Here is a 24799-nt window from a genome sequence, read left to right as displayed (position 1 = left end):
ATATATAAAAAAGATTTGTACAATGATAAACTAGCCAACTCGAAATGGTTTGACCCAGCTGGGATTCCGTACTTGGCACCGGTTGAATTTACGACACCACGCTTGCCACACGGCCGGTAGTGTATTTGCTACGACAGTGCAGGCAGCATGTGAGAAGTTGGAGTTTCCTTTATCATACTTTATTCGTAAATTAGTCCAATTTAAACTTTCTGCAGCGTCATGCATGAAAGGTCGCTCCCCGCCTCTCCCAACTGGTACTGCTCCCGCAGCAGTGACGTCAGCAGCAGTGGTTTGCTGGGCGTCGGAGCCAAAAACATCATCTATTTGATTGATGTGTCTGCATCCTCCTGCAGGGTTGTAGGTGAGTCTGCTGTCACTGCTGGACATCACATACACACAGGTTCATTCTGGCACTTATCCACTGGCTTCTATTTTGCTAAAAGTTATGTTGCACGCGTTTTTTTGGGTCCAAATCAAGGTGATCAGATATCCTCAGGTGTGATGATTACAGCTCCTGGACTCACCCACTGAAAGAGGGAACAGATATCTGATCACCTGGCTGGATTGGGAACATAAAGAGCCAGGTGATCAATCCTAAAAACGCCAAATACATATTTGACTTAAATCTTCCCAAGTTCAAGTTACAGACCTTTTTTTTCCTTTTCGCCTTGTCGCCTTTCTCTATGCGTAATACTGAGATAATAATTAGAATGTTGCTGTTAAAAGATTACTTTACTAAGTTATTTATTAGCAGAACACGAATCGCTTTCCCTTTTTACTCCTCAAGAAAGGGTTTAGGCTGTTGATTAGACACAACAAGCAATTTGAAGTCCCTTCAAATAGTTCCTCGGTTTAAATGGTACTCCAGTGTTTTATGTACTTCCATAATATGTTGAGACCTGTAAGTGACAGATACAAAAGAGGAGAGGTCAAATGTAAAGCAGTTAACTGAAGTCAGGTCAAGTTAACACCAGATCCTATGATCCCCATTGTGGTGCTCAATACATTATTTCATTAGACTCACACACATGAAATCCTGATCTCCTGACACTATGTTTTCAGGTGAGCTCGTTGGCCACAAAGACTTGGTGTCCGGCTTTTCATTCTGTCAGCATGCAGGGCAGAGTAACATCTGTGTCAGCTCCTCCACTGATGGGAGCATTCGCTTCTGGGACTCCGACAACAAGGCTCTTATAAGGGAGGAAGCAGCTCATCAGGTGAGTGTTGAATTTCCTGTTCTGTGTCATGACAAGAGGAATGATGCATTTTCACAATATGCTGGTGCCTTCTGCAGACTGAAAACAGCTGTTTGCCTATCATAAAAACTCTCCACCAGAGCCTGGCGATCAAAACATATTTTGTTATACAGTATAACTAGGATGTTCCTAAAGTTTTGTTCCCACACACAGACCTCCGTATCAGCGGTGCACTGGTCTCCGGTGGATAAAAACCTGGTGGTGTCGGGGGATGAGAAGGGTGTTGTGGTGTGTCACTGGTACAACACCGGCGACACCACCAGCTTCTTTCCAGAGCCCAGGACCATCTTCTGCCTCACTTGCTCCCCTCACACCTGGAGAACTGTGGCTGTCGGGTAAGAAGATATCAGAGAGCACAGTTCACTCTGATGGATTTACAACTTGAAGTCGTTTTCTTAAAACATGATTCAGAACGTCAAATCTGAATGACAAATTAGGTTTCAGTTAGGCTTAATTTGTTTATAATCATAAATAAAATATTACTAGAAGACATTTGTGATTATGAAACCCTTGTACTCAACTGTGAAAATAAAACAAAATCTATTCTCCCGCTCCGGAAAAAGAAAAATCTTAGGATCTGTTAAACATTAATTTATTTAGGTTTTGTTTATTAAAAAAGTCTTCTTCAAATCTAAGAAGTGACCCTGTGTCAGAGAGGATAACAGTAGGAAACATGTCAAGTTTGTTCAAATTCAATCTTAAGCTGCCACACCAAAGTGTAATACACATATTAGTGACTGTTCTGTCTTCATCCTGTCTCAAGGTACAAAGATGGGATGATCGTGCTGATCGATGTGAGTAAGAAAGGCGAGGTGATGCACCGTCTGCGTGGACACGAAGATGAGATTCACTCTCTGGCGTGGTCGCCTGTAGCCAGCGAGGACACTCTCTACATCACTGAAGGTAGCAGTCATTAAAAATAAGCAACATTTCACAATGCAGTAGCAGCCATGTTTTATTTCCTCGTGCAATTTTTCTCCACAAAGAAATACATTAAGATGGAAAATATGTTTTCGATATTTGTAAACACATATATGTATGTTCTTTGCTTCCTATAGCAACCAGTGGAGCGACTGCAGGAGATGAGAAGGGCTGCTATCTAGCATCTGGGAGCAAAGATCAGACAATGAGGATCTGGAGCTCAGCCAAGGGAAAAAGTAAGAGATTCAGCCTGACTATTGTTGGTGTCTATGTGAAAAAAAACTCTTAAAAGTTATATATTTGAAACCTTATGCCAGGAATTTAATTTTTCTTTTCTAATTTAAAAAACAATATATATTTTTTCTCCTGTCAGTGTTCGGGAAAAGAAAAAAAAAACGTTTCTATTTCATTGCATTAACATACAACAACTGTACGTGTTTTTCCCAAACAAGAAGTTTGACCACTGGTAAAACTTCAGATAAAAAAAAAGTACTTAATAATAAAATATATATTTATACAAGAATTTAAGAAAATTGAAAAAAACAACTCAAATCCAGAGAGGATCAAAAATCACTCTGCTTTGTGTAATCCTCTTTTTCATCGTTTTTCCCCTGCAGGTGTGATGACTCTGAAGCTGCCATATCTGAAGAAAAGAGGGTCTGCAGTCGACCCAGGGGTCAAGGAGAGACTCTGGCTCCACGTCCACTGGCCGAAGGGACGACCCACACAACTGGTGTCCAGCTGCTTCGGGTACACACAGTTCTTATCATTTTAGAACATCAGAGAAAGCTTTAAAAAAACAAAACATGGCAACAGCAAGGTTTCTGGGTCACTTAATTGTGTCTCGGAGAAGTTATTTTGCATTTAGAACCCCTTCATTAATAACTTTCCTGTTGTCAGCATCTGGTGTTTTTACTTCCAGTAAGGAATCAATGTCACATTGCAGATACTTGTTATTATCTTACGGTGATGCAGATGCTTTGCCTTTTTATTTATAGTCCACTCAGTCTCAGATCAGGGTGTCACGTTGTTTAGTATATTGGCGAACATAAATAATAAAAAGACTATAATTAAACATTTAGTTTTATTGGCTTTTATCATGAATTGGTGCAGGAATACAAGTGTATATAGTTATTGATCATATGAACCATAATCGTGGAACAAGAACATACACACAGCGTAGTAGAAAGGGACCATGCATGAGACAAAAACATGTACTCCTTTGTGTAAATAAATGTGTGTGTGTCTTATCAGTGGTGAGTTGGTGATCTGGGACCTAACCCGGACAGGGAAGCAGAGGTGGACTCTGTTGGGGACATCATCAGAGGGGCAGAACCACAACAGGATCGTCTTCAACGTGAGTTCAGTTCACCTGCAGGACGACAGAGAGCTGATCATCAGCACCTCCATGGACAGAGAGGTGAGTCACCGTCTTTGCTCTTACACATAACGGAAATGTGTTGCTTTTTGTATAATCACAAGCTGCTTGTTTCATGTACAGAAATGGCACCTCTCATCCTTACCTGGTTGTTGAGCCTTGTATAAAATACACTGAACAAAAGTATAAAGGCAACACTTTTGTTTGTGCTCCCATTTTTCATTAGCTGAAATCAAAGAGCTGAGACTTTTTCTATGTAAACAAAAGGCCTGTGCAGCAGGAGCGTATTTGCAACTTAATGATTGTTTAATAAAGGGTACAAATTCTAGTCTTGTTGCAAGCAATGTTTTCAGTGTTCAATGTTTAACTATTAACCTTTTTTCCACTTTTTATTCTCCAGATTAAATGCTGGGACCTGGCCTCTCTGGACTGCTGTTGGACTCTGCCCACCCTGGGGGGGTTCGTCTACGCCCTGACCTTCTCCCCTGTGGGAACAGGGTGTCTGGCGCTGGGTGTCGGGGACAACATGATCCGGGTGTGGAACACACTGACCACCCAGAACCAGTACGACACCCGGTCCTTCTGGCAGGGCATCAAGTCCAAGGTCACAGCGGTAAGATGAGACTATCAGGATGTTTGTGGAGACGATTATAATGATAACATTAAACTTCCATTTTTTTGTTTTCCATGAAGCATCCTCCATTTTAAACAGCTGTGACAACTCTTACATGACATAAATATAAGATTTAGTGCTTTGAGAAACTTTCAATACTAAGATGGCGCCGCAGATGGCTGCTTCTGTGTTTTGGTGCGCTCTGTTTTGTCTTGTTTTGTGCGTTAATTCAGTGTTTACATACTGTACACCGAACTCTTTCACCAGGAAAGAGCTCCTAAACATTAAAGAAACAACTTCAGCGGATTACTTTCCCACTTTTCTCTGTTCTTCCGTGGAATTATTGGACATTCTTGTAAAAAGTACCCTCACGTGCATCCGAGCACTGAAACGCCACAGGAGAGGGAAACGGGCTGGGACACTCGTGCGCCTCCGCAGCCTATGGTTCATTCATTCATTCATTCATTCATTTCCATGTAAATTACTGCTTTATTTTATTGCTATTTAACTATATTTTATTAGGGTGTCCTTAAAGATTTCTTGTTTTATATTTTATGTATGTACCATGACATCAAGTCAAATTCCTCGTATGTGTGAACCTACCTGGCAATAAACCTGTTTCTGATTCTGATTCACTGCAGCTGGCATGGCACCCAAAAAAAGAAGGATCCTTGTCTTTTGGAACAGATGATGGAAAAGTTGGCATCTACGAAGTGTTCTCAAACAGGTACGATTCCAGACTTTTGGTTTTAAGTTATGTACGTTTCCAACACGTTAACACACCTCCACACGTTCGACCTCACCCTACTGTAGATTTTTACCTGCAGTTCCTCATTGTCCAAAGGAAATACAAAAACAAAAAACCTTAGTGTTTACAATAAAACTCCACAGGGGACCTTCATCAAAATGACGATGGATATGATTTTTCTAACTGCTCAAAGAGAAAATTGCTCTGACTTGGAATTTGTGTGAAGACTTTTCTGTAGATTAAACCATTGTTTTTCTAGTGGGTTTGTCCCATAATCCCCAAACTTCCCGGAGTCCCATTGTCCTGCAGCTATCTATGTCATGTATGGCTGACTCTCCATTTGTTCTGCTTCATCTCCCCCCAGGCCTCCTCAGATATCGAGTTCCTATCACAGAAAAACGGTGTACACACTGGCCTGGGGGCCCCCAGTCCCCCCGATGTCGTTTGGTAAGCTCCTAATGAACTGGAAGAACCTCCTGCTGCTCGTTGTGAACGCTCTGACTCAGGAGAAAACTCCTGGGATAGGACACTGAAAGTCAGCAAAAAAGCCCAAATGGCTCTGCACGCCTTATTTGTAATTAACTCCTTAATTGAAAAAGCTGGAAAAAAACACGTAATGCTCACCTCCCACTTGTGGTGAAATCTAGACGTAGGAAGTTCATTTCACCAGCTGTCGGCAGCTCACATTTTGATGAGCGTATCAATCGCTTGGCTTCGAATCCATAGATATGATTGTTACCGAAAATGAGCTGGTTGCTCCTTAACACTCTAGAGAAAAAGCTTATTTGATGCCTTGACATCAACTCGGCTCTCTTCATGAGCTCTGGGATCCCATTGGTTTGGATCCCCAAGCTAAATTAAAATAGTGGTGCAGAGGAAAATCAGGGCCAAATGCTTCTTACGTCTGTGGATATCTGAAGACTATCCACTGTCACACTACTTGTATAGTTCTTTACAAGAAGACCTGAGAAAGCAGAGTAACTATATGTAGAGAGCCTTTTTAGCTGGGTTTCCAGAATATATCTCGACTTCAGCAGTAACTAGACTGAAACTCACTGAATGGTTCACACGTTAAAAGGTTTACATCTACATTTTTAAGGTATATGGTTTAGGTGAAAGGTTACTGTAAATAAACCACGTTGAGTCATTGTGATCAGTCATTTCTGAAAAGTTTCAAGTATTTTAATCAACCTCTGTAATGCAGAATACAATTAGTCAAAGCTGAACCAGGAGGAAGTTCTTCAATGAAACGTATTTTGTGTAATTGCCCTATGAGCAGTTAAACCAAAAGGTCAATAAAAAGCGTATATCCCTGACACTAAGTTAATACTGTGTTTGTCTGTGATGTTCAGGTGCCGCAGGAGGAAAGCCGTCCTACAGCCTGTACAGCTGCGCAGGGGAAGGCACCATCCTGCAGCACGACCCGTCCAAACTGAGTGGAGAGGCTGCGGACATCGACAAGCTGATCAGAGACACCAACAACATCAAGGTGAGAGGGGCGATGGTGGAATTCTCTGGGCCATTTAACATGTTCTAATGTGGTTGATTTAGAAGTTAATGCTTTTTTAAATGTGGTTTGGTACCGTGATTTACGCACTGAACTGTTCAGGGTAGTGATGGCAAAATGAAGCTTTGAATGAAGCGTCGAACCACTTGGACAATTGTGTCGGAAATAGGTTCATTTCTCGAAGCTTCAGTTACAGCGACCTCTCCTGGCGAAGTGCAAGGCTGCAGTGGGTTTAACGCATCTTTGCCTTGAAAAATATTCGATACACACACACACACTAAGACTGAATATCATGTTCTATTTGTAATTAAAGATTGATAATAGTGTGTATTGGGTTATTGAGAAAAGACTCGAGAGTGCTTGACATTTATTTGGGCGGAGAGGGCCTTTTATCAGTTATTAAAGTATTAAAATTAAAAGTTGAACTATTCCGAGCTTTGAACCAGCTGCGCGGAGGATATCGCCGCATCCTAGCCGCCGGCTCTATCCACTGGGCTATCAATTCCTTAGACCACCGAAGTGTTTTTATATTACTGATTGTCTTTTTGTTCACAACTTCTCCACATTTCGAAGTGTTTCACGAGCCAGAACGACCTATTTATCTTCCTGGCTTGCTCTATAATGATCCAATTAAAATACAATGTCAACAACAACTCAACAGCAACAATGCAAACTACGACAACAACCCACACATTTCGCATTGTTTAGAGCGGTTATAAAGTGTTGAAGCGCTCAAATGTGAAACTGTTTCAACCTGTCACCTGTCAGAATCGAGACGAGGCAGTGCATTGAATCACCTGATTGGACGGCGCACCAGTGAGTTGATTCATTCAGGAAATGAAGCAGTTGCTGGTTCGGACGTCACATGTCACGTGATTTGAAGCAAGCTTCGAAGCACTGCTTCTATGGAATAGGAAGTCCAGGGTTGAAGCTCCGTTCGAAGCTTCAGTGTCAAACTGCCATCACTAGTTCAGAGTACTAGTTGCTTTTCATGCTGCTGACACTGCGATGAGCAGTTTAGTCGTTATTATATATTCAGATTGGTGCAGTGTTCCTCTAATCATTTTATGAGTCACTTTTGATCTTATCTCTGTGTCCTCTGATATCCATGCACATACTTCAGAAAGCCTTTACTCAACCAGCGTCACAATCTCGCTATGAAGTCATTACAAGAGATAGTGACACAGGCTGAAGACAGATAACAGGAGGAAAATAATAGTAAACACAGAAAAGGAAAAACAATTGATTAGATATGTTTATCAGTAAAGTCAGTAGCAAGGGGGGTGCATCTGTAGTTTGAGGAAAATATTTTACAAGGCACAGGAGAGAGCCTCTTGGCAAAGAAGGGAGTGATTTATAGTATGAGAGCACTAGTGGTTCGTCCCACTACGATGATCACTACTTCGACCCCTATGTACCAACAGAAAGAAACAATCAATCAAAAACTCACATGAGAAAATCTCTTTATTCTATCTGTGATAAAGCTTTAATCGAGGTTAATACCAAGGTTGCACTCCTGGCATGACGGTTTATTCTATGTTTTCCTGCTCATAGAAAGAGAGGTGATTTTAAAAGGTCATAAAGGTGAACTCTGCTTCCCAACAGCACAAGCTGTCTCCACACACAGACTTCAGCTGGAAGCCAGATGGGAAAGTGGTTGCCATCGGCAACGAGGACGGGTGAGTGACGACCGTCTCATAATGAACCATCAGCCTGTCAGGTCCTCTCTACTCTGTGTGGTCTTCATAACAAAAATACTGGCTAGTTGAGACCTTGCTAATTAGTCTATTGTGATGTTTTGTAATGCACTATGTATATAAAAGGACAAACAATTATCAAATGAGCCTTAATTAGTTTGCTTTCCAAATCTGGCTGTTAGGCAAGAAGTGTAGTCATCCAGTGTTGATATTATAACCGTCTCTATCGTTTTGTCATGCCTTACTAGTTTTCCCTTTGTCTTGGAACTACAATTACTTACATTTTGATTGTGGTTCCTGTGTGTTTTCCAATGCTTGATAGCACATGCTCTCTGTCACAGGTGTATTGATGTGTATGAGGCTCCTAGTCTGAAGCTTCTGTGCAGCATCCAGCAGCACCACAAGATCATCAACACGTTGCGCTGGCATCACGACCACAGCTCCCCGCCGGAGCTGCACGGCCTCCTGGCGTCAGGCTCCAGCAACGCCACCGTCTACGTGCACGACCTCCGCTCCATCATAGGTTGGCCAAGCAAATTATACTATTCAGTCAGTCCTACATCATTTGTAAGAGCTTGTATTTTTTTCTGAATTGAAATAATAATATTCAACATCACTTTAAGATGTTCTAAGTTGGGTAGGTATTTACATGCTGTTTCCTTTTCTGCACAGAGAGTCCTTCAGAAAGCCCTGTAGTGTTGACAGAGCCGTATCGCAGGCTGTGTGGTCACACCGCTAAAATCACCGGTATGGTCTGGAGTCCACACCACGAAGCCCGGCTGGTCACCGTCTCATATGATGGAACAGCTCAGGTTAGTATCATGTGCATAAAACCATGATAATGGTTAACTCAGCTGCTCCAGAGTCAGTCTGAATCTACCAAAAACTGTAGGGACATTTCTTGAATCTGTCTGCCACAGGCTCCTTTCTAAGGGTTTGGACTTCGCTTTACCTTTGATTGAATAAGTAGACTTGGTTTCTTAAGGTTCCCTGTTATACTGTTTGTCATCAATATATTATAGATCTCAGATGTATACGAAACATGTCTCCGAAGTGTTTGGCTCGAAATACCAAACAGATCATGAATTGTAGCATCCCATAATCCCCTCTGTTTCAGCCCTGTTTCAAAAGAGCTGTTTCTCTGTCTGTTCCTATTGATGAAAATAAGGAGCCCCTCCCCCCTCGCCCCTCTGAGAGATATTTGGTTAAAAAGAACACAATGGTGCTCTAGGAGGAGATTCAGGTGACAACCCAAAAAATCGTTATGACATCATAAAGTGACCAAAGTCTCATCAGCTCATTTTCAGACAGGTCTTTATGTAAATGACCAGGAGAAAAAGAGAGCACATTTTTTTTCTTGAAACTTTCAGAATCTCAGAAGGGACACATATTTCTGTATAAATAATTTTGCATAATAGGTGACTTTTAATGTCAACTGTTGCATCAGACATTCTTATCGATTTGAAGTTTCATTTAATTGTTTCTTTTCAGATTTGAAACCTTCTTTGATTTGTTTTCTTCTGTTCAGGTGTGGGACGTGTTGGAGGAAGCAGCTATCTGTAACTACCGCGGTCACGTTGGTTTCCTGCTGTGTGTGGACTGGTCGCCTGTGGATCCAGATGTGATCTGGACTGGAGGAAAGGACTTCACGCTGCATGAATGGAAGGTCTCCACACAAGAGTTTACAAAGCCGCCTAAAGGTGAACATCTGTCTTGGGAAACCAATACATCCCAACCTCCAACTCTCTCTTTCTGGACTTTAGTGAAACGAACTGACTGTAACGTTCACATGCTTATCCTTTCAGGGAAAAAGATGGTCAACCTGAAGGAGAAGAAGAAGAAGAACAAGAAGGTGTCAGGGGCCGGAGGGGCCGGAGGGGCCGCACCACTCGAGATGAACGGAGGTTCAGTTACAGGAGGAGTGAAGGCGGTGAAAGCCCAGGAGCTGTCTGGTGAAGATGAGGAAGATGAAGTCAGCTCAACAAGCAGTTCCGTACCTCCATCAGGTAAGAGAGTTTTAGTTATAGATTTAGCCAAAGTAAGATTTGTAGGACCTTTTTTAAAGTGAAGCCAACTTAATTCTGAAATGTTGTTTTTTAGCCATAATTGAGACGCAAAGAAAAGCCTTCACTGCCGTAAAGAGCAAAGACAAACCAGGTACGTGCTCTAGTTCATAAAACAACTTCAGCTGAATGTCTGCATCTGTTTTACATGTAACTGTATGGGTGTGTCTGCAATCCTCTCCAGACTTGATGAAGAAGAAGAAGCCTCGCTCCATGCTGCCTGTCAGCACCGCCATGGACCATCGGCCCAAAGAGGATCTGCTGCAAGACTGCATCACTCTGGCCTCGGTCAAACACAACAGTGGTAAGAGAGAGAGAGGATTGATTCGCACAACTGTTATAATACATAGAAAGACGGTTCGGTTTACTGTTCTGTGTGTGTTCCAGCTCCCCCTGCAGGGTGTGTCCCAGGCCAGGGAGAGCACATCCATCTGGGCCTCTTTTCTGACAGGCAGGCTCTGCACCGCATGTTTGAGGCAGAGGGTAAGTCATTATTTCCTTGTGTTGACACAGATATGTTAATAAACCATGTGCATATCTTTCAGGCCGTTATTGTTTGTACTTGAAGCTGCCTGTTTATAGTAACACAAGTTAGCTGTTCCTTAGACCTGAACACTTTAGACCCTGAGCATGATGCACTCAGTCACTGCCAGGTTCATGTGCTCCTGATAGAAATCACTGAGCTATATCAGCAATATTGAAATGACCCTTGAATGAAGTGAGATTCCAGATGTTCTGTCAGTGAAGTAATTGTATCCGTTGTCTCTTGTTCTTCAGAGGAGGGTCATGTGGAGGCGGGTCACTTTGAATCAGTGGTGTACCTGCGGCTGTGGAGCGGAGACCTGGAGGGGGCGCTGCAGCTCGCCACAGAGAAGGGAGAGCTGAATGACCACCTGCTCTCCCTCGCTCCCATGGGTTAGGACCTGTGCTATGTTGGATATACCTTTATCTTTAGCTAACACTCACTGACACCTTCTCTTGATCTAGAGCCATTTTCGCTCCAAAAAGAATAGACTCGAGCTTTACTTAAGTCTATTTTTCTTCGATAAAATCAAGGCACACCACAGAGCGACTATAAGTGGCACTGATTACATCTCATTAAGCTGTAAATCAGACCCTTGCACACTCTCTCTATGAGCAGCATCAACGTGGTGCTTCATTCATGTTTAAATCTTATACAACATAACATTAGGAGGCTTCCAGACATTACAACAACTCCTGTTAGGGCTGTATCCGAATATTCGTTCGTTGGAGTACTATTCGGGTTTCAATGTCGTTATTCGGATATTGGTTTTGTTCCCGTTTCGTTTTTCAAATTGAATTTATTGAAATCTCCAATATCAACGTAAGAGCTTGTGCCTCTTTAGGGGGTGCTAACACTTAACCATAAACGTTATTGTTTACTTTCTCCGTCTTTATATGTAGATATTACTTTTCTCCGTTAATCTCACGTTGTTTCCATAGCAACAACAACTTCCTGTCAACTGCGCTAACTCTCCTTGAAAATAAAAGCATGTCCATAAATAGGAAGCCAATCCAAATTACACTTAAGACATATACAACTGCAACGAAAGTAACAAACACAATGCGATATCCTTTTCAATTTCAAAGAACACAAATTGGGTTACATTAACAAATAACTATAAAACAACAATACTGTAGAATAACAAAATGAATGCTGTGAATACACCGAAATACACGTGTTGAATAACTCCTGTGTTTCCTCCTCCAGCGGGGTTCCAGGTGTGGAGCCGGACAGTGGAGGCCTTTGTGAAGCAGCTGTGTCTGCAGGAGCAGTACCTGAAGGCAGCATCTCACCTGCTGTCAATCAACAAGCTGTACGAAGCCATCGACCTGCTGCGCTCTCACAAGCTCTACAGGTTCCCTCTCTTCATCTTTTTGTTCAAATGAGCATTTATTTACTTATTTTTGTTATTAGCCTTCGGTCAAATACCTACACAGTAATGTGCACAGTTTGTTTGGTCTGCACGTGTTGCTGTGCTACAGCATGGAGGGTAAAAATGAAAGAACTTGAACATTTCTAGTTGTTCGCAGCAGATCTAGCCATGTTTCTGGTTTTCACGGCAAAGATGTTTATATGCTAAAAGAACAGATCTGTGTGTTTTTCGTCAGAGAGGCCATAGCCCTGGTGAAAGCCAGGCTGCCAGCAGAGGAGCCGGTCCTGAAGGAGCTGTACACCTGCTGGGCCGCCGTGCTGGAGAGGGACGGACATTTCTCTGCAGCCGCTAAATGGTAAGAACTGGAAGGATTCCTGAAAGTGTCTTCTCGTACTCCTGGTGGGATTTAACTGGCAGTTAATGTCAATGTAAAACTCTATTGCAGACTTTATTTAAACGTGTCCTTTCCCGTTTGTTTTACCTCGTCTTCCAGTTACCTGGCTGCCGGCGCCAGTTTCGACGCTGCTAAAGTTATCGCCAGGAAGAACGACGTCTCCTCGCTGAGCACCGCGGCCAGTCTGGCCAGAATCTCCGGAGAAGTTGCCCTGGCTCAGTCGCTGGCGCTGCGGTGCGCTAAGGACCTGGCAGCTGCTCAGGACTGGACCGCGGCCCAGGAGGTCCTGAGCTCACAGGAGAGCCTGCTGGTCAGTGGCAACAGCATGACACAGAAACACTTTGCTGCAGCGCAGAAAATAAAACTTGTATTGTGTTTGAGACAGGATGATGATGATCTTTTTCTTGAATTAAAACTACAAGACATGCAAAAATGTTTGGGAACCACTGCAAATGTTTTGGGTATTCCTATTAAATATTGCTTAGGGCAGGTCTTGAAGAGAAATCTGCATTTTGAGCATGATATGTTGTGTTATATATATTTAAATTCCTAATCCCTAAAATCCATATGCATCTGAAAGAAATCTGCTCATCTTCTCAAATACATGACTTTACAGGTTATACATTCAAAGAATAGGGTCAAAAAGAGATTTGACATTTAATTGTTTTGAAATAAACTCTTAAAGTGTTTCCGCCCTGTGCAGGTCCACAGGCTGCATCTGTGTGTCGCTGAGCTGCTGGCCGTGATGTTGGCAGACCCTCAGGCTGCGTCTCCGCCCTGCGTCTCCACCAACCTGTGGGCGTCTCCAGGCCAGCGTCACGTCAGCATCCATGGCCGAGTGAAAGCCGTGTGGGAGGAGCAGTTTGGCGTTTCACAAACGTCTGCAGGACACCGCAGCGTCAAAACTCTTTTGCAGGAGCTGAAGTCTTTGGAGAGTCCTACACCCACCGCCAACATTCCTCTCAGACAGGTGACAGTCTTCAAAGTGCTCGCATGATTTTAAAGAATTTGTGCTAATTAACGAGGCCAAATGAGAGCGATTGAAGTGTCTTATAAGTACCTCAACTATTTCCCTGATCTGTCTCTATCCTGTTGTCTTTGTTGTTGTTGTCCTTGTCCTCAGGTTCAGCTGTATTCCTCCCTCCATCTGACCCGTGCTGTGTTGAGCTGGTTATCAGACGATGACGGGCAGCTGATAAAGGAGCTGTGGCAGGCGTTGGCCTGGCTCAGAGACGCCGGACACTTCTGTGTCTCCGCAGAGCTCTGCAGGCTGCTGTTCCCTGACGGTATGTCTGTCTAATAATCCATCAAGTTTTAATTTGGTTTCTTTTTTAATCATTTCCTTCTTTGAGATTTTAGCTGGAGTAATATGTTTACGTTTTTTAAGATTTCTGTTTTTGGTTGATTTCCTATCATAATTTAGATAGTGTTATGCCCTTTAATAATAATAATATACTTTATATATATATAGCACCTTTCATGCTTGACGCAGCCCAAAGTGCTTTAAAGACATTGACGATAACAAATGAGGAACATCATTAAAATATGTTAAAACATGAACAGTGATACTACTACAAATGTATAAGCCAAATTAAAAAGATCTTTAATTTACTTTTGTAAATTCCAATTGAGGTTGCCGTTCTAAGATGAAATGTTTCCACAGTTTGGGGCGATATAACAACAGAAAGCAGCCTCCCCAGTGTTCTTGTAATGCACTCTAGGTACTTTTAAAAGTGAAACATTGGAGGATCTGAGTGTCCTTGCTGGTTGATTAAATGAGAGACAGTCACTGTACTCATGTTGAAAGTGCCTAAAAGAGATTTTAGCAATTGGTACACATGAAAACTAAACCAATTTTGAAATAGCAGATATACATTTTCAAATGTCAAATCTTTTCTGCTGTAAAATGATTTGATCCATCAATGGATGAATTGATCATGGAAATAATCATCATTTCCAGCCCAAATATTTACATTTGATTGATATGTAACTAGAGCTGCCACACCAATCTTTATTTTATTCTTTTCTCCGTTTCACCAGGTAAGGTCACGGTTTGTTCACTAAATCACCCCAAAGTACTTGAGTACGCAGAGGAGGAAGCCAAAGCGGCTGCTGGCAGTCTTGAGGCGTTCGTCCATTACCACCGTCTGTACCAACACTGGTGGAGCAACCCCACCCAGATCCAGAGCAGATGTTCCCTCCCATTAGCTGACTGCAGTCATGGAGAGGAGGTGGAGGAGAAAGTGGTGAATGGAGAAGGAGATGTTTCTGAGTCAGGGGAGAGTGTCAGTCCGGAGACTAGGACATTTGATGAACTGGACCTCGGTGCGTATGGGCTTCTGTCTGAGCGTCACGCCGCCTATCAGGCCTCCCAGAGGTCAGTGAGGGAGATCCAGGAGCGGATCGCAGCCCTGGTGCTGAGGCACAGCCGGGCCCAGGTAGGGCAGCTGGACTCTGGGGAGAAGGAGGCCGCAGACAGGCCCCTGCAGCTCTCCTCCAGCAGAGAGGGCTCTGCTGATGCTGAGCAACGGTGAGGGCTCCGTTACTGACACATTCGTGGGTCTCTTCATATCATGTTTGCCTGTGAAACTATAAAATATACCATTCAGTAGTCTTTTCATTGATCTACTGATTTAATTCCAACACATGCAGTACCCAAAATTATGCTTTATGTCTAAATCTCTACAGTTTAAAATGACATGACTTTTTTTTATGGCATTATACTATGCCTTAATTTAGTTGACTTTGTAATGACATTTTATATGACATACTAGGTGATTAAATTCAGCATTTTACATTTTGAACATTTCAGGTGTTCAGCTGATCTTGTAGGATTATATAGATTGTCCCATTAAGCTTCTGTATGTGCTCTCCTCCCTCAGGCCTGAGGAGCAGGAAACCCTGCTCTCTCTGTCTACCAAGATGTCAGAACACCAGAAACAGCTGGCTGACCTGCCGAACACAATCAAGGTATTTCATTATTGTTAAATATACAATTATTGTTCAAATCTGCGGTGCAATACTAAAATATTGATAACGACATAACTATCAATACCAAACAATCTGACTTTATCAAGTCATTTAAGAAGGGTTTCATTTCTAATAACTCAATTATCTTCCTGTTCCCTCTCAGATGTATCCTCACCCCGATGTTGTTGAATGCTGTCTGGTTCTCCTGCACATCAGCAAGTCTTCGTCTCTCTCAGAGTCGCTCCAACTAAAGGCCAAAGATCTGCTCCGCAAATACGGAAAAGATCCCTCCGTCCTCAAAACTGCTCAGAAATTCCTTACCTGAATCTTTCATTTAAAGACTGAAAGAAGCACTTCCTTTGTACAGCATTTTTTTTTTTGATGAGTAAAAATAAACTTTATTTGATTCTACTTCCAGAAAAGCCTGAAAGTCTTCTGTAAGAGCTGCATGCCCATTTTCTGTCTGTATTTTGACCTCGAGTAACAATTGTGGTTAAACTTCCCAACACTAACGGTTCAAACTGTTATAAATTGATAGGTAATTATTTATTTCAACATGCTTCCAGCAGCTTGTCTTGTGTAAAGATTTGATGCTTTGTTCTAGTGCAGGGGTCTGCAACCCGTGGCTCTTTAAGCCCTTTTCTCTGGCTCCCTTGAGTTTAGACAAAAATAAAATTAAAATATTTGTAGGACTATTTATATTTAATTGCACGGTCGAATATTTTTGGTATCTTGTATTTTGAGGTGATACTTTGACACATAAATAAAACTGTTTTAATTAGGTCAACTAAAAGATGCGTCATATCCTGCTACGGTCCCGCGCCTTTTCTTGCAGGCGAATAACCTGACCCCCGGCTGGATGAGCGAACTATGGATACATCAAAGAAAATAAAAGTATCGGAGAGGGTTTAATTCTGCTTTCACAGCAAACGATGCTGGCTTACCGGTATGTTTGATATTACGTTACATTGCATTTAGCTGACGCTTTGATCCAAAGCGACTTACGATAAGTACATTCGACCAGATATGATATGTGGAGAGAAGCTGTCAAAGGTGCTGCAGCCTTTACGTATCGAGGAGAAAAACAGCTGACGATCTTCAGTCATAATTCCCTCAGTTAACTCTTTTTAGGGTGCAGCTATATCTTCTATTTATTTCAAAGTCGGTCCATTTTAATTGTATTCAAATGTGCAGAGGACTCCCCAAGTGCTGTTTAATTCATTTTAAAGTAGGCATGTGTATTTTTTTGTATTCTCCTTATAAGATTAGAGAAACAGTTTTCTATAATGTAATAAATAATAAATGCAAAAAAACGGTAGTTATAACAATATATACAACTGTATAAGCTGTCAAATATGTTTTGCGGCTCCAGACAAAAATAATTGGTGGATAAGGGGGCAAAATGGCTCTTTTGGTCCAAAAGGTTGCAGACCCCTCTCTAGTGTTTCAATACATGTTATATATCTTTGGGCAGTGAAGGTAGTGTGGCTTTACAATTTATGGCATGAAATTTCACTGACAAAACAAATATGTAAAAAGATGGAACATATTTGGCATGTGTATGCTTGATAAATTGGTATTTGTGCACAGAAAGTTTATACATGTTCTTTCTTCTGACTGATTAGTCCAATTGCTGCAGCCCTCGTTTTTTATTTTAAATGCGAGATTGCAGACATGCTTGGGTAAATCTGGCATTAAGTCTCCTTTGTTTGTAGCCTTTATTTAACCAGGTGGAAGCCCCTTGAGATCAAAAGATCTCTTTTTCAAGGGTGACCTGCAGAAAAGCCATTGAAACAAATGTCAAACAAGCTGTCAGTGTGTGGCCGGTAAAAAAGATTGAATACTTAACGTTTACATTGAAAATACAAAACAATTTAATATACAACTGTTTAAAACAATGTAGAATGTAAAAACAACAGCAACCACAACATCTGTAAACCTGGTGGTGGACAGTTTGTCATGGTGGGTGAATGTACAGGACCACAGTAGTTTGCCCATTGAGACACATGCATAACCAAGCACAGTTATACACTTCGACGCCCACTGTTAAAAGTTTCTGAAAGTGGAAAAGAGCTAAAACATTTTTATTTTCATCAAAATTATACATTTTAATTTACAGGCCCTTCCAACATTAACTTAAAAAAATGAAATCCCTGCAACAAGAGACGAGTCCCGCTGATGAGAAGGATATTCTGAACAAACTGACTGTTTTTGGCAAGGTTTGGTCTGAAATCACAGTATGATGGAGGAGCTGGTCCCATGCTGTTAAAGGGGGGGGGGGAGAAACAAAAACAGGTTTAAAAAATGGTTCTGAATATGTGGCCATATACTCAGTAAAAGCGACTAAAAAGAAACGTCTGAGCCAGTGAAGGATCCAATGTCACTGCGAGTCCGTGTCCATTTTACAGTCACTCGGGAGGAAAATGTAAAGAAATATTTGTTTAGTCTCGTTCAGGGATCACGTGTTGAGGGAGATCAGGGGGGGAATCTGCTGGTTGGGTTTTTAAAACAAGTGCGTGTTCCACTTGAAGGTCAGTCAGTGCTTGTTGTTGGTCTCCTCCTGACCCGAGCCGGAGATGCCGTTCTGCGGCTGGGTGGAGCCCGAGCCCAGGCCGTATAATCTCCCACAATACTTTGCATCATCGATATTGTCCTCAAAGAAAAGCTGAGACAGAAAAAACAGATTTCCATTACATTCTGCTGTAGATATGAAAGCCCATCTTCCACTCTAACATGCTGTATTCAGGTATGCAAACTTATCAGGGTGAAAAAGGATTTCTTTGGTGTACTGCGTTTCCTTTTAAAACAGGAAGTTCAATTGGGAAGTATAACAGTAGGTGAGTGAAGCTCTAGCAAGGCATGGTAACCTTAGGGCCACAAAAGCGGGTTTTAGGTCTTAAAATAAAGTCAGGTTTTTCACGTGATGATCCCAATCGTGTTTCGGACACATGACTATAATTATTGTAAAAAAAGAAAATCAGAGTGCATCTTTCTAGAAATATTGTAATTCATCAGGGATAAGAAATGTGAAGGCGGCTTGAACTGCAGCTCAGCAAGACTAAAGCATTTTAAAACATCAAGACGTGTGTTTAACCGTACCTCTTTCATCCTGAAGAAAGCCATGCCGGTGAGAAGCGAGTCAGATCCGGCCTGATGCTGCCGCCCGATCCTCTTTAGCTCCAGCTGCTCCGCTACTTCCTGCAGCCCTCCCTGCAATAACACATGTCAGATAGCTCAAGGCTTGTTTTGACATAATTTGATTTCTTATATTGTAAGAAGGATCATTTGCCCAATCAACACCTCTGATGAGGTTTGGACAAAATGACTGTCTTGTATATCTGTGGATATTCTTTATTAATTAGTAACGCATCAGTCTCATTTCATTGTGTTTCAATTGCCATCTTCGCTACAATTATCATAAGTAGAGATGTCCCGATCCGATCACGTGATCGGGGATCGGAGCCGATCACGTGATTTTCAAAAGATCGGAATCGGGAGAAAAGAAATCGGGGATCGGGATTATTATTATTTTAAATACTTTTTTTTAAATGTTGTATTCAATGTTACAAAACAAAAATGACCATGTTCAAGTCTTAAAGTCATCCTGAGGCCTTAGTTTTGGTTTCAAATTACACAACATCATGTATGTGTTGCTTCTTTGGGGCTTGTTTTCATAGACCTGGTTGCTTATTTCTCTCAAATCTGGCAACAGAGTGGGCAGGGCGCAGTGTCTAATAGTAGCAGTAAGCTAACGAGTACTGATAAGCTTTATTTTGTTTTGATTCAATGCTGCACAACTGAACTGATCCAATGCTGCTGTGAAAGAAAGAAGCTATATCCATGTTGGATAGAATATCCAATTTAAATAAAAAAATTAACTTAAGGGACAACTTGAATGCTTTTTTTCTTTTTTTTTCTCTTAATGCATTGCATAAAGATCAGATCGGGAAAAATCGGTATCGGCAAATTGTCAAAATCAGATGATCGGAATCGGATTGGGAGCAAAAAAAGGTGATCGGGACATCCCTAATCATAAGCCCTTTCTTGATCTTAAGTGGAGTTAGGACTCCACAATAAAGGACTCTTGAATACCTTCAAGTTCTTGCAGCTCTTCATCAAGTACTTGACGTCGTAGATGGCGGGGAAGAACAGGTTGAGGATCTGGAAGAAGTCGTGTTCTTCCTCAGGGAGCCGTGCGTCTGTTAGAAGCTTCACCAGGTAGCCGAAGTCGTAGCCGCTAAGAGAAACAGAACAGAGGTGTTGGGTTTAGGATGGACATGGCCTTGATCGAAAGGTGTGCAAGATCCAAGGTCCCCACCAATTAATTCTAACATATTATATAGTCTTTAAGGCTCTAGTAACATTTAGAGATGTAACCAAAATGATATGAATTGATTTTTTTATGAATTATTTTAAATAAATAATATAACATTCAAGAAACTGTAGGATCAACGCCCGGTAAAATGGGACTAACAATGCAAAAGCTGAATCAGAACAGACGGCTGACCTGTGGAAGGAGAGCCACTTTGTGTTTTCACACAGCACCAGGCCGGATGTCATGAGGAGCTCAGCAAAGTAGAGTGTGTCGATTCCCTCTTCTTCATGCTTTTTAAACTGGAGGCCGGAGTTCTGGAGTAGGTCTATGGAGTCCTGCGAGTACATGTCTTCTCTGTGATGAGCAAAGAAAAAGAAAAAACATAGTGACATTAAAGGAATGCTATCATCACGTTTAACCATCAGCCGATACGTCTTTTAGGTCAGGATGGATTTGATTAGACGGTGCGAAAGGACGGTCCACTTACGTGAGGTTGAATTTGAAGTTGAACTGCCACGTCGACGTGCCAGGAGGATATTTTCCCGCCTCGTTCATGAAACTGAGGCCGAGCTGGATGATCTTCAGGAGGTCGACATTACACCGGAGCAGCTGGTACTGGTAGTCTACTGTGCTTCGAAACTCACCGATTGGCCGCACAACCACACCAGGGAATTCTGTGTCCTGATGAAACATAAAGACGGGGTGAAAACTCCACCTTTTAATTATTATTCCTGCACTGTTAATGCTCAACGTAACGTGATGGCAAATCGTCACTCAATCACTGCAGTTGTTGAATGTAATGTTTTTGTCTCCAATGCATTATTTAAGAAAACAACATATACAATTCAAAGCTTTACTTAGAAATAAAGCAATCATTTGCAGCAACGTAATCTCTTACCATGGCAATGAAACTGTAGCTTTGAATAACTTGCCGGATTTTCCTCATTTCGTCCTCCACATTACTCGCCCAGACTTCACAGATCATCTGACTGGCATCGGTTATTGCGGCTGGCATGTTGGCAGGTTTGGATGAGAGCTAAAAGCCCAACAATCCTGCAGCACGTGTGAAGGGGGCAAAGGGGAGGCGGTGAGATGAAGAGGGACGACTCTGGGAGAGGATACAACAAAAATTAGTTGGTGAATAAGTATAAATCTAACTGCAACACTGGAGTTAAGACAGCATTATTTAAGCAATGATGAGGATAGAACGACTGCTGTTTCAATAAGCAAAATGCACACACTAATGTTTAAAGCACATATCAACACACACACACAGTAAACAAGGTCAACATATGCTAAGTATTCTAAAAGATAATAAACTGAAAAAGCAATCTTTATTATAGTTTGAAATATATATATATAAATTAGCGAATTAGTCATCAATCCAAAGTGTGAAATGTTGCAACACATGTGCAATACAACCATTAACATCCCAAGTGATGACTGTAGATAAGTTGATATTTGCTGTTTATTGTTTTTATTTTATTATGTTTATACTTTATTCAACCTTTTAAATATTGTAATGCCTTAACACACTGATGCTGTATTAAAATAACTTCCAAACGTGGGATCAATAAAGTATCTATCTATGCGTTACCATGACAAGAAGATGAATTAGCCTCATACAAGTTAGCTAACAGTTGTTTACAACATCGAGCTAACACATCATATATACCTAACAAAAAGAACCATATAGTATATAGTAGTAGTATTTGGAAAGGGTTAAGGGTGTTTAGTCATCATTTAAAATAACATTCATACGAACTAACGATGTTGCGGCGCTAGCATGAGTGGCTAATGTTCACAAGCTAATCCTCGCGTTATTGGGAAACACCGGAACAAAACATAAATAAAACGGCTCTGCTTGTCCACTTTTTGCAATGTCACACAGCTCTGAACACTTAAGACATGCAAACGTATTGCTGTTCAAAGTATATACATATACAAAATAGGTTTACCTCAGAATTTCCTCGACGTTACCCGCCAAGCTAGCTAAAAGCGCCTCTGTTGTTCTTCTTCTTCGTTTTCTCCGTCCCCTACCACTTCTTCTTCATGTTTGTTGGCGGGTGGCAATTAGAGGGTAAATGTGCATACCGCCACCTACTGCACTGTCATGTAACGACGTTATTAGAAATCTCTACAGGCTAAACGGGTAAATAAGTTATAACACCTTTTTTCCATATTTTGAATCCTGCTTCCAATCAAAAACAGTTGAGGAAAGATGGATTTGTAAGCTCTACAATATCTGAAAAACTCAACCGTTTTTGTCTTACAAAACAACTCTAAACGTACTCAATTGCTTATTGCTACTGTAATTGAAGAGTACTTTCTTGTCATACTAGTAATTACCTTACTTTTAAAATGAACATCCAGCATACAAAACATATGAGTAGGCTACATGATGCATTGTTATCATTCCAAGGGTTGTTTTCATTACATTAAAGACTTTAATTTGAATGATCTTTCCATCACTTTTCCTTTCAATATCTTTGCATAGTGTTTTATTTTAAGTACCTGAATACTTCTTCTACCACCCACACAATGTCCTTAAAACTATTTGGAAACTAGCTGTCTAAATAAGATATGTGAGAAAACAAAAAAACAAAATGGATAAATGTAATGTTTATCTATGCTTGATAATAGTATAATATAGAAGACCAACAGGTGGAAGCATGCATTACACAGTTGTTATAGTTATAGTTATATATATATATATATATATATATATAGTTGTTATATATACAGTCTATGATTACATCTTACCGAAAAAAGATAAAAACACAGGATTTCAACCTATTATAACTTCCAGATTAATTAAAAATGTCATTTAATAAACACTAAAACTAATGACATATATGTTATTTCACACTCATATAAAAATAAAAACACAAACGTGGCCTCTAGGAAAGCACATTTATTTGCAAACCATCAAAAATATCTGATACATTACAGTATGTTTTTGAAAAAATATCCCTTTACTTGCCCACATAACATAGCTGTAGTGTAATATCATACAACTGGAAGTTATTGGCTTAAAGATAACCTCAATTCTCATTGCAGGTAGAAGCTGAAACACCTGGAGGTAAGCTTACGTTTCATGCATAATGAAATTCGGGACAACAAAGTTGGAGCACTGAAATTTGAAATAAAGATAAAAAAGAGCTGTGAGTGTTCTCAGGTTCATCAGAAATTGGGAGAAAGCTAAAAATGGGGCCAAGTTGTTAAAAATACAAGCTGAGTCCAAAAAGGTCCTGTCTGTCATTTTTTGTGTTTGGATTCCAGCAGCTCAAACTTGAAACTTGCATGTCTTTGCTGTAAGTTATTTTAGTTTAAGTTACAAGTCTCACATCAATACAAATGTTATTAGTGTTAAGTCTTTAGTCTTCAATTGTAGTGGTGGCAAAACAGAAAAAAGGGTTAGGGTTAGGTAAAGGATGCCTACCGTATTTGCAGGGCAATGGAAATACTTAAAAGTTGATATTGCTCAATAATAAAATGAAAAAAAGGTTGTCAAACAATAAAATGACAATACATGTGTGTTGTATGTTTAAAAAAGTAATCCAAGGCTTCCTGAGTCAGCTAAAACCCAGAGTGTTCCATGTTGTTCAATACTTGCGTCCAAAGACACTCACCCTCCCCCAAACTTCTGCAACGGAACAGTGTTAGAGAAATATGCATACAAAGGTCCAGCTATTGTGCAGTAAAGAGAAAATACATTATCAATCTATCTTACAAATTATTATGAGACACATTTTTATAAACAAATAACCACTTTTGTTTTTATGCTGTATGTATCTTTCTTAAGAGCGGTTCCTTGCGGGTATAGATGTGTTCAGCATTTTGTGAACTGTGTTGGAAATGGCTTAAATATAACTGTCCTTGATTTATATATTAAAATCCTCCACTTCTGCTTTAAATCGACAAGTGCTGTCAGTAAGAAAGAGTGTACATGTTGGAATAAAAGAAAGAATAATAGGGTAAGGTTTCTCTTAGCTGGTAGACCAAGACCTTCTCAACACTTTACTTCAGCAAGTACATCTACTGGGATTAGCAAAATGCCTGCAAAGTTAACACTGTTTAACAAAAACACACTTTTCCTCCCAGATGTGCTGTTGATTCTGTCCTGAAAACCATGTGTCAGTTCTGTGCTGTCGGGGCAGCGGGGGGGGGGGGGGGGGGGGGGAGAGACAGGACGTCAGCGTCTCACTGCTCTGTGGACTCAGCGCTCCTCTGGATGTGGGAGATCTCCACTATGGGCCTCAGCAGCTGGGGGAGGAAAGCATCCTGGATGTAAGACGCACTGTTGGATGCCTGGAGAGGAGGATGATTCAAACATGTCAACACCAATTCAAAATCAGTCCGAAATGGTCTTGACAGTGCCTGTAAAAGCCCTTTGGCATGAATACAGACAATCAATCTTCCTATCCTGTTACTTCGGCTTTAGAATCATTGATTTTGTCTTCAAGGAGAACAACATGTCTAACAATGATCTGAGATCAAATGCACCTTGTATTTTCCACTCTTTACTATCTTAAGAAATTGAGTTTTACAACTCAATATTTCCCTAAATAATCATGTAAAGGAAGTTTTATCTTTTGCTGATTCAGTATCATCAATGGCTCATATAGGTTTTTATTTTTTGATACTCAGATGATCACAGATTTACTTCCTCTGGACTGTTTGAAAATGAAATATTGTGACTTATTTCACTGTATGTGAAGAGAGAGCCACAAACCTCTAAAAGACCTCCTGTTATCAGCGGGTTGAGGACATCTCCCTTTTCGTTCGACTGTAAAAAAGAAAGATCAAATTCGGTTGGTTTCTGATGAATAAACAGCAGCAGTGTAAAAATGAGAGAAAAGTTAGAACAATCACACTCACCCCAGCCGTTGTTAAGCAGGAGGTGAACTTCTTGGAAGCAGTGAGATTTCTTTACACAAGACAACAGTTAACCTGAGGAAGGAAACATAGAAATACAGATGTTTAATAACAGTCCAGATGTGACTTTTCTACAGTCCTGCAGGGTCCCCAAAACAGAA

The 24799-nt window shown here is 40.9% G+C and overlaps 4 protein-coding genes across 4 annotated transcripts in view; 1 reads left to right on the top strand and 3 right to left on the bottom strand.

Moving 5' to 3' along the window:
• Nucleotides 1–24799, bottom strand: part of LOC307017776 (uncharacterized protein) — a 307460-nt gene that overhangs the window by 49090 nt on the left and 233571 nt on the right. The window lies entirely within an intron of this gene.
• On the top strand, nt 79–16000 carry gemin5 (gem (nuclear organelle) associated protein 5). The gene is made up of 28 exons (XM_079647545.1): nt 79–361; nt 1063–1217; nt 1410–1591; nt 2020–2159; nt 2315–2413; nt 2795–2927; nt 3432–3597; nt 3956–4168; nt 4810–4895; nt 5281–5363; nt 6269–6405; nt 8029–8102; nt 8462–8643; nt 8793–8932; nt 9649–9820; nt 9926–10126; nt 10221–10277; nt 10368–10487; nt 10571–10666; nt 10961–11098; nt 11916–12063; nt 12317–12436; nt 12575–12785; nt 13179–13445; nt 13599–13761; nt 14516–15005; nt 15358–15445; nt 15609–16000. The coding sequence occupies exons 1-28, from the start codon at nt 220–222 to the stop codon at nt 15768–15770; spliced, it is 4365 nt and encodes a 1454-aa protein (XP_079503671.1). The 5' UTR covers nt 79–219; the 3' UTR covers nt 15771–16000.
• cnot8 (CCR4-NOT transcription complex, subunit 8) lies at nt 17302–21878 on the bottom strand. Its single transcript, XM_079647546.1, has 7 exons — nt 21719–21878; nt 20659–20868; nt 20248–20441; nt 19953–20114; nt 19538–19682; nt 18545–18655; nt 17302–18110 (listed from the first exon to the last, which is right to left on the bottom strand). The coding sequence occupies exons 2-7, from the start codon at nt 20773–20775 to the stop codon at nt 17982–17984; spliced, it is 858 nt and encodes a 285-aa protein (XP_079503672.1). The 5' UTR covers nt 20776–20868; nt 21719–21878; the 3' UTR covers nt 17302–17981.
• The window catches only part of LOC307018360 (protein FAM114A2-like), a 5065-nt gene continuing 2924 nt past the window's right edge, over nt 22659–24799 (bottom strand). Inside the window, 5 exon segments of the mRNA XM_079648591.1 lie at nt 22659–24071; nt 24496–24549; nt 24642–24679; nt 24682–24713; nt 24752–24777. Of these exon segments, the coding sequence (XP_079504717.1) occupies nt 23964–24071; nt 24496–24549; nt 24642–24679; nt 24682–24713; nt 24752–24777 (258 nt within the window). The 3' untranslated portion in view covers nt 22659–23963.

Source organism: Notothenia rossii (genome assembly GCF_949606895.1).
Source record: "Notothenia rossii genome assembly, chromosome: 9".
Taxonomy (NCBI): Eukaryota; Metazoa; Chordata; class Actinopteri; order Perciformes; family Nototheniidae; genus Notothenia; species Notothenia rossii.
Note: the sequence above shows the minus strand (reverse complement) of the source record. Positions and strands in the feature narration are given on the sequence as shown.